This window comes from Colletotrichum fioriniae (genome assembly GCF_027942845.1).
Source record: "Colletotrichum fioriniae strain IMI 355084 chromosome Unknown scaffold_7, whole genome shotgun sequence".
Lineage (NCBI taxonomy): Eukaryota > Fungi > Ascomycota > Sordariomycetes > Glomerellales > Glomerellaceae > Colletotrichum > Colletotrichum fioriniae.
This window is the reverse complement of record NW_027076843.1, coordinates 2,511,390-2,521,498: the sequence shown is the minus strand read 5'-3', so window position 1 is coordinate 2,521,498 and position 10,109 is coordinate 2,511,390. Positions and strand designations below refer to the sequence as shown.

Here is a 10,109-nt window from a genome sequence, read left to right as displayed (position 1 = left end):
CTCTAGGCACACAGGACTGCCCTCCAACTCCAGTCGGCTGCTATCCTTTGATCAGCGACTTTTGGCAACTGCAATATTTTCTGCACAAGAACTTGGCGTGGAAATGAAAAGGTCCAGGATAAGAAAGCACTCCCCCCATATACCTGAGTCCTTCACCGTCACCCGAGAGGGAACTGTCACCACCCAGTCCGGCTTCAGCTGTCCTGGACTGGGAATACACCACGATCATGTCGAGGTCGAGACCCACCAGCGGGGCCTTGATGCCCGGCGCCGTCATCTTAACACCACCGACTCTCTCGGAAATTCTCTCTAATATCTCTACGCCGCCATGGACACTGGCAGCATTTATGGCATACCTTTCTCAGAACCACTGCCTGGAAACCCTGGAATTCACTATGGACGCCGACAGATACCGCAAGGCATACGAGCAAATCATCACCAACCAGGAATGGATCGGAGATGGCAAAGAGCATGTCTGCTCGTTGTGGGAGAAGCTCATGCAAGCATACATCATCCCATACGCGCCGCGGGAGGTCAATCTTCCTTCACCCGTGCGGAATCATCTTACGAACCTAGACTGCTCCTCGACCCCACCTCCTCCAAGTGAACTCGACGACGCCGTCAGGATCGTCTACGAGCTCATGAACGATTCTGTACTTGTGCCCTTCATCGAGTCGGTCCAACCGGGCCATGGCGATTGTCGTACAGCGGAGGACGAAGGGCGACCTGGTCGCCTGCGCCTCCGGGCCGAGGGTGCTGGGGCTAGGTCAGAAGAGCCCGTGAAGTCTCCCAAGTTCCTACCCCAGCTGACTTTGGGTCGCAGTGGTGCCACAAGTCGGTCGGCTTCTGCGTCGGGCGAACACGCTGAACGCGAGGGATTGACAGATGATAGTGGAAGCGCTGTTTCTCCTGGTACAGAGCCAATGACTCCTCCCACTACTCCGCCAACTTCAGACTGGACATTCAGCACTTCTCCGGGTGGACTTCAACGGGCATTAACTGCACACAACAACGGGTGGAAGAAAGTTGGCGCCAAGTTGGGCCTGCATCGCAAATCCCGCTCTAACCGACGAAACAACCCGACATCATCGGCCCCGGTCACCGACGGGGACGTCACAATGGCTGAAGCCAGCCAGAGCAACCCTTTATAGGAACCAGAGGTCATGCCATCAACTACATCCACCACACCAGCGACATCATCTTCTCACCTCCCTCTGGACGGCTTCTCACGTGTCCGTCACCTTTTCAACCCGTGGGAGGAGCCTCATCCAGGCAAACGACTACCTCTCGCGGCGTCAGAGGCCGGCAGTGAAATTAAGAAGGTTGCTTTTGCTGGTCCACAATACATCAACAATGGTGGATGCAAAGGTGGCATGGCCGCAAAGGAATTTAGCGCTTACCACAACCCACGACCTTGGATGGTACGACGCCCTATTCGAGTTCGATCGCGAACCAACACTCCCGCTCCCCTGAGGATCACTACGGAGATATCTGAAGACGCCAAGTTGAAGCCGATTTCTGTTCACAATATGGGAATTATTTCTCCTGCGGTACCCACTACAGCCATACCTGCGGCTGTAACAGGAAGTTCTGGTGAACCGACTGGCAGAAGTTTCACCGACGAGTTAGCTGCCAAGGAGATCGATGCAAGCGAGCTGCCCTTGCCCGCATCTCCGCCAATCGATTGCCCATTCACGGACTTTTCGAACCTGCTGGGCATCAACGTTCATCCTCCACCAGAGGATGAGGCCGTTGCAATGCCTAACGATGAGCCTGCATCGTATTGCCATGCCGCACTCGACGAGGATCTCTATGGATGGGATGCCGAGCTTGAGCGGCAAAGCCAGCAAAGCAGCCCGATTCTGCCTTACCCGTGCGACGCTGATTACCAATACCGACGGACGAGCATGACGAAGCGTAGCCTCTTGCATCGAGTCTTTAGCATGGGAGGTTCGCCCAAAGATGTCAACATTGAAGTGCGCAGAGCTAGCAGCACCTCCAGCTAGCTTCTCGCTTTTTCTTTTTCCTTTTCATATTTTTTTTTGTGCTAAAGCAAAGCCATGATACCAATTCCCTCTCCACCCTTCTCGGCGTTTGCCAAACATTCCCACTTCGATTTTGTATTCTGGCATCACATTACAAATTTACCTGGTGGGAGAGCATTATCCAACATGCATTATTGGGGAAGCAAAAGAGAAATGATAGACATAGGTTCAGGACATTTTGAAGTGGAGTTTTTGTGGCATTTATATGGCTCGGCCTGGAAAATCTCATGATGCATTGCGAGGAGCTTTGGGGACAGCGGTCGTTTTTCCCTGTTAAATCTTTCTTCTGGTTTGTTCATTTTCATCATGAGGCAAAATAGGGAAGCAAAAAGCATTGGGTGCCATGGCCCCAGAAGTTGTGGCGGAAATTCACTGGGAGCATGACGGCATATTTGGGATGACTGAGATGAGGCGATGACTGTATTTGTTAGATGTGTAATAACATCACGAACCAATAATCCTTTCCGGCCTTGAGTGATTTTGTGATGAAGCCTTGGTCTCGTCTGACTTTGTGGATGCCGAATATTTGAATAACTCGCCTCTTCTCGTCGGCTTATGCGGACAAAACATATGGACCTCCTGTGGGTAAATTATATCTATGTATCGTAAAGAAAGCGAAATAGGTCTTCTATGCAGCACAGTGAACACAAGAAACCTAAGCCTCTTTGTTCCATCAACACCAATGAATCAAGCAGCCCTCTATGCCGATCTAGCTACCACTGTGCCCGTCCTCTTAGACCAAGAACTGTTTGGTAAGGAATAATAGCTGCAGAGAGAAGTGTCGACGGGCTCATTCGGCCATGGCCTCCTTCCCCTTTTCTTCGTCGTCAATCACAAGTCTGTTGCCCCAGAGTTGGAGCACGTCGTGTGGCTTTGCTAGACTGGCTGATCACTCGGGCCAACGGAAAGACCGGTCGAGGTCTCTAGCTTTGGAAGATAATTACAGCTGTTCAGGAATTGAGATATTATCGGCATCAGCACGGTATCTTATGGAATGATGGAAGTTCTCCAGAAGTCCGAGATCGACCAAGGTCTAACAAGCACATTCCATAGTCTGCGACACTCACAGGCTGGGATCTGGGAAGTCTCACAATGTCTCATGTCTATCATGTCTAAGCAGCCGCTTCAGCTGATGTACTTATACTACAAACGCCTTTCTATACGGCTCATCAAACCACACTCTCATCTCTCTGTTTGTTGGTCAACCTTTCTTCGCCCAACTAGCCGCCCCCATACGGTAGTCTCTACCGATATGATTACCTATTCATGCAAGTGTTATTGCTTATTAGGCGAACCCGAGCGGCTCTTCAACGAGTCCCTCCTCCCGCCGCCCCGCCTTCTGTCAATCCCCCGGATTGTTTACCTCATCTCGTCCATCTTGGGCAGGTGCCGCAAGACGCTGCACGGTCATTCCTTGTTCACCTGTCCCTTCCGAACCCACCGTGACGCCGAGTTGTCGGATGACTTCGTGAGCAAACCCTCCAGTGGGGATATGCGTCCTCTCACCATGTCGAGGTGATCTCGGGGAAGGACTTGGTATACTCGGCAGAAATGGTGGCTGCAGTCGTTCATGCTGCTGAGCTTCGGTCAGGTCACCTAGAGCATGTGGCTGCCATGTGTTCATCGCATCGTTATCGTGGAGTGGGGCTTGACGTAAAGTCACTCTCGTTGATAGATCGTTTTGTCGAGAGATGACTGCGGCTGCCCGTGTCGAAAGTGTTTCCGGTGCCAAATATGCAGTGCGTCTTGGTTCGCTATGTTGCAAGCCCCTTGGCAGCCGAATGATCTGTCCGGTGGCCAAGGTCAGCGTAACTGCTAGATGATGCGAAACCCAGGAACGACAACATACAGTCCCAGGGTGGTTCGTTGCTGTTGTTACTCTTGCTGTCGCGGAGAAAGGCAGAGGGAGTGATAGCCTCGGGGTGTCGAGGCCCTGTAACCGGCCCTCGTAGGTATCTCTCATCGACTCGTTTTCGTCTCCTTCTCCTTCGTCTTCGTTATCACTGGAGGACGTGTCCATCTTTTCACTGTCCTCGACAACAGTGTCATAATCGCCATCGTCATGGTCAACAGCGGTTGGACTGTTGTATATCTCGGTACTCTCTTGATCGGACAGAACATTGTCTGGTAAGAAGCGTAATTGTGGCGACAAGTGTGTAAGGCTACTCGTAGATGACTGTAGACTCGGAAGGGTATTGTTGCCTCGACCACTGCGATCCTGTGCCTTGCGCTGACGTTCATATTGCTTTACTTCTGAGAGAGTTATGCGAATGACGGTGGGATCCAGGCGCAACATTGTTAATCATCAGATGGAGTCCTGGTTGACGGTATTATAGCCCGACAGACGTTCTGAGATTCGCTTGGAAGAGTACATTATTTCAACTTAACGGGATGTATGTTCCCTCCATTGGCAACCGTCCAAATCGCAGCAGCCAGTTGGAGGGAAGGCATCGCCCGGAGGGAAGTTGGCAAGTCACCACCGAGGCACAAGTACATAGCAAACGACCATAAAGGGAAAGAGGCTACCCAGTATCAGGCCAGCAGGAGCCATCCCCGGCGAGGCACGGGACGAAGTCGCCGTTCACGAGATTGAACTACGACAATGGCTGGCTCTGACAAGCCTCAACGCGTTCAACTACCAAGAGCACCCGCCCGACTCCATCAAGCTTGACATACAACTACATACATACTAAGAGAACAATTGCGTTCAAGCTTTAGAGATCAACAATTAACTGGATGGAATATTGACGGAAGACACTCTGTGCCCGCACAGAGGCCCAGCGGTAGGTAAGGAAGTCAAGGAAGCCAAGGAAGCCAAGGAAGCCAAGGAAGCAGTCTCACTTTCCAACTATCGAGGCCGCGGAGAAGCGAATATTCGACAAACGGGGGTGCATCATGTACCTAGCGTGGGTAGTTACAAAGTCCATGGATCTATCGTAGCGAGGCGCGCAATGCGACGATGGGCTGCAGCTGTAGCAACTGCGGGCAAGCATGTGTCCCAGCCAGCCCTGATTCGGCATGGACGCGTTGGGAACAAGGTACAAGTTTGCCTTGCGTGCCTCGTTTGCAGATACAAGCGCGACTGACTGGTGCTAACTCTATGGGGAGAACTGGGCTGATGGGTGGAGACCAGAGTACCAACATTTGCCTGCGTTCTCCACGCATTATGAAAGTCTCTTCTCAGATGAGCCAAGAGGTGCGCCCGTGCTCAAGATGATCTGTGATACGCCCAAACTCTCTTGCCATCCTGGAGCTGTGCTTTCCCTCCTTGGCTCGACGGGTACGTACACACTTCGTACAGACCTGGACTGCACTTAGTTTGGAAGCTGAGCGTCTCTCCGCCGCGCAACGACACTTCCTGAGGTGAGACCGGGGTACCGGGGGTAGGGCGGCTCGCAAATGGACGGCCGCGTTCCCTTGTCTACCACGCATCCAACCCTCCAGGTCCAAACCTTTTCGTCGGCCCTTTCCTGCCTCTTACCCGTTGCTTGCGTTTTCCTTCCGTCTCTCAATTGACCTTGTAGGATACAAAAGGATAGCTCCTTCTTCTCTCGCCCACCTCTTACTGGCGGCGCGTTCCTTCCCTCTTCCTTACCACAGTTCATCCACTCTCCTGCCGCAACTCGTCCAGTCTTTGTCTCTGGGACAACCTCAACCTCCTTCCTGCTACACATACCAACCTGAACTCTTGCATGTCTGCTTCCTGCCATCTCGTCAGACGCCTTCCCACTCTTCCATTAACTGCTCAGTCTCCCGTCTGGTCCTGAACAGCTTCTTCCTTCTTTCAACCAACCTGCTCCAACCCATCATCACTCGGGTCTAGCCATCTCATCCTACCAATTACCATCCACCTTTCATCACCACCCAGTCGCCATCTTTTCAAAACCATTACAACCGCCTCGCCAGACGACTGTCTTCAAATCCTCCCACACAACACAACTATCCAGCCACTAGACTTTGCGACCAACGTCTTGCTCAATTACTAACACATCGTGATTCGTAAAAGAGTTACTTGAATCTGAGATTTGAACTTACCTTGCGCAGGTCTAACAATACAGCCATGTCTCCTTTCGGTCACTCCTTCTCCGCTGGCTCCCCCGTCATGGCTCTCCCTCCCCAACCAGCCCATCAAGCGAGCTTCGGCATGGAACCATACTCTGCCCAGGCCGCGCCCTTTGGTCAGCCCAACGCCTTCAAACGCTGCCCTGCGCCGCCGGCAATGCCCGCCGGAAGCCTTCGAGTCGCTGGTCGCAAACGTTCGCGCGACGAGGCTGCCCCCAACCTGGTTACCGACGAGCCTGAACCCCATACCGCACCCAAAGAACCCGAAGAAGAGTGGGAGTACGGCCCTGGTATGGTTCTCATCAAGAAGGGTAGCTACGTGGCGGATGCTGGCAGTCAATCTGGCACCTGGGTCGAAGAGAAGGCTGCGCAAGACGACGCTCGCAAAACACAAGAGGCCATCACACGTCTCCACGAGCAGCAAGAACGCCCATCTCTACGCAGCAACAAATCCCAACGCCTCACCCAGGCCGTCATGCCAAATCTCCATGCCGCCCAGCCAGCGCTGGCATCTACATCCACAACTCTTTCATCGGAGAGCTCTGCGCAACCGATCGTCGATCAATTCACACTGCATCTCGGCATTGGCTGGAGACGTATTAGCGAAGACCAACACATCCAGGCCGCGGCACGCGGATGGGCCCGATTCATTGAGAACCACTACCCTGTTTCCTCCGCCATCATTCGACTGGAGAGCAAGGGCTTACAATCGTACCTAGTCGAAGCCGCGGAGGGTTTCTTCCTCTTCGCAGAGGATCTCCGTCAAGGCCGCCTTGTCAGCAGGGACGCTGAGGGCGCTATGCGAAACCTCCAGTGCTCGCCTCCCACTTTTGACGGTCAAGAGACGTTGCTTGCGACCGAGTCTCCCGCAGCTGTAGAACCAGCCAACATGATGGAAGCTGACAGCAATATGGTCATGTAAAGCGGCTGCGCGATACACAACGGCGCGTTCGGCTCCATTTCATTTTTTTTTGGAATTACATTACAAAACGGCAAGGTCTGGGGGGCGCAATGGTTTTTCTCAAGAGGTTCACTTGGTGGGGTCGGTTTGGATGGGCTGAGTATCTGAGTGAGGATACATCATATCATCACGGCAAACAAAGGAAGGCCGGCCAGCGGAGAAAAGGAATTCTTCGCCTGGACACATCGTCTACTATGGAAACCGGTCTTAACAGACTAGTCTGGTCTTTTTCTGCTTATTTCGCGTTCAGCTACCGCATCGGAGAGGCTAAGACGCAATATCAGCAAACTTTTCTTTTAAAAAAAATCTAGAAGAAATATACATAACTTCAATCAATGTGGCATTTGCTCGCAAATTTAACGTCTAGAGCCCATCGTCCTCACCTAGAGTATATTTTGTCCGGTGTTTGGCGGTTAAAGCATGGTTTTCACCCCAAAGTGTTCAGATCGATTGAGCCAAGGTGCGGTGTGCCTTTTCTCGGAACGCGGTTTGCTGCGTTGCCGAGGTGTCCAAGACCGTTTGCAAGACAGGAAAACCTTGATAGCGCTCGATGGCCGATGCAAACCCGAGTCAAGAGTCTTGGAGCGAGTGGCCTTGGATAAGACGAGACAAGGTGGACGGGCCTGCTAACTTACCTTAGTCTGCGATGATACGACGGACAGGTATGTGGGTGTAAGTGCCAAATCCGTCGTCTTGTGTGACAGGACGGACAGTCAGCGCCAGTGGAGCCCACAGCGAGTGCCAATAGGCGGAAAGCGAAGCGATGTTGGCTGTCGGCTGGGGCACGAGACTCAGCTCGATACGGACATTATGAGTGAGACCCTGGGCATACTGCACTGGCATAGGTAGGCACTCAGAAAGGGGTCACGACTCACGAGTCCAACGAGGGTCACGGGTGGAAGAGCGGTAAGTTCCAGCAGGTTGCAGAGCGCACCAGAACAGAAATGGGGTCGGCAGAGTGATGAGTGAAGCACACCTCAGGATTCGAGGATTTGAGTGATGAACGCTGACTGGTTGAATGGGGCTGGTGGTGGGTACCATTGGATGCCCGGGGAACCTCCAGCACCTCAGCAGCAGCTAGGTACCTTGTCGCTCGCTCGGCGCCCGTCAAGCTGCTGCTCACTGCCTCCTAAGTTCCATTGCGTAACACTGTGAGGGCCGCACGGAGGTTTGCGAGGAGCGGGCAACGGTGCAACATAGATTGAAGTCGTTCCATTGGCCACAGGCCGTGACTTTCCATTGGTGTCTCGAAGTGAGAAAATATGGAGCAATTTCTGGGTGGACCGATGGGGTAGTGATCAGGCGAATGTGGCCAATGAAAGGGTTGATGCGACTGAGCGGGAGGAGGAGATGACGGAATACTTTGATCGACAGGCAAGCTCAACTGTGGTTCGGGGTACCCGGCTATTGCCAAGGTCGTAGCCAATCACGAACCCTTGACTATAGACTCCCGACGAGCCGCCAAAATCCGGAGGCTGGCTGGCAGGAGCGGGACTGGAAGGAAGGAAGAACAGCTCAGGCATGGAATCCAGGATGATTCCCGTTCGTTTTCACGTGACGACCTAAGGTCGGACCTCTTCTCCCCACATCTAGTCACGTTCTGGCTTTTCTTCCACCTGATCTTTCATTGGCCGAACACGTTTCGCAAGCTGTTGCGAGCCTGCCACTGCGAGCATAGGTAGAAGCAAAGGAAAGATTGAAATGTCGTGACCTGGCAGCCAGGGGTGGCCAAGGTGAGGTGCATGTGGGAGAAGCGCGGAAGTTGGCCCCCGTCTGCCAGTGCCAGTGGACGAGTCTGCGAAGTCTGCCTTGCCAGCATGCACGATGATGCCCCCTGCATCTCCTCGCCTCATGAGGGTATTCAAGCAACCTATGGTTGGGCAACGATGAAAGGAGGCGAGTGGTCTGCACCCACTATCGGCGAGCGCAAGCTCGGAGGGGAGGCACGGAGGCAACTTTTAATCCATCGTCGTCCTATGAAGACAGGCACACTGCTGGGATAGCTGGGAAAACCTGGGAAAGATTCCTTCTTTTCCTTTCTTTACAAGTATCAAGGCTGATTGTCGCTTCCCGCTCATTGGTACGTTGGTTGGCAATTGACTCAACCTTTACCTGTCAACTGGCACCCATCATCCCGACTTTACATGCTTTCCTTACCTTACAGTAATGTACTCTATTATTTGGTTGGGTGGTGGGTTAAAACTCATGTGTGCCTCAGAACCTCTTTGCCTCTAAGAAATGATATCCTGAGCGCTTCCCAGTTCGTCTCCCACTTCCAGGTTGACCCAGAGCAACCAGTCCCATTGCGCCTGTCTTCGCCATCTTATTGGCAACTGCACAACGCAGAGCCTGCTCACCCTGTCCCTGTCCCACTTCTCGTCGCCGGCGCCGTCGCAATAACCCGGTTTACGCTTCACTCTTTGGCTCTACGCGTCCGGCACACGTCTACAGATACTGCGTACGGATACAGCTGTTTTCTTTTGCTGGCTCTGAACCGGGACTTGTTGGGCCTGTGCAGGTGCTCGCTCTTCTCCCATCGTTGACATCTTCTGTACGGTCTTCAGTCTTGTCGCCAGCAGTCGCATCACGGGGTGCTCGCTACCTTATCCGTACCGAATAGCGTCAAGACCCCTTCCCCCCCGAGTCACCAGGGTCTCAGACTCTTGCCTGCTCGTCTTGCCTCTTGATTTCTCCATCTCGGTCGTCCTCGTGCTGATTACCTCACCGGCCGGCCCAAGACCCCATTCGACCAGCAACAAATCAACACATCTATCCATACAACTTGACTAGACTCGCGTCTCTCCTCTAATCTCTTCGCCTCCGCGTAGATATCCTTGGCACCGCCTTTACCTTGCTCCATCATCATACACTGCGTTTCTAGCTCCCGCATCGCAGCTATTGCATCTTGTCACCGGCGCACGCACGCTCGCACACTCCTCCCCCGCGCATCGCGACACGAACAAACCCAGCCGCCCATCCGCCCTCCGCCTCTTTGCCTTTTCTTGGTGCAAGCAGTCTCGTAGCTCTTCGCTTAGAAGCTC

The 10,109-nt window shown here is 53.2% G+C and overlaps 2 protein-coding genes across 2 annotated transcripts; both read left to right on the top strand.

Annotated features, from left to right (window-relative positions):
• Positions 1-227: 227 nt before the first annotated feature.
• On the top strand, positions 228-1,151 carry N0V96_006816 (uncharacterized protein; the record flags this gene model as incomplete). Its single annotated transcript, XM_053196380.2, has 1 exon — positions 228-1,151. One exon carries the CDS (start codon positions 228-230, stop codon positions 1,149-1,151), a length of 924 nt encoding a protein of 307 aa, XP_053046243.2.
• Positions 1,152-6,105: 4,954 nt separating this feature from the next.
• Positions 6,106-7,029, top strand: N0V96_006815 (uncharacterized protein; the record flags this gene model as incomplete). The annotated part of the gene is made up of 1 exon (XM_053196379.2): positions 6,106-7,029. The coding sequence occupies one exon, from the start codon at positions 6,106-6,108 to the stop codon at positions 7,027-7,029; it is 924 nt and encodes a 307-aa protein (XP_053046242.1).
• Positions 7,030-10,109: the final 3,080 nt, after the last annotated feature.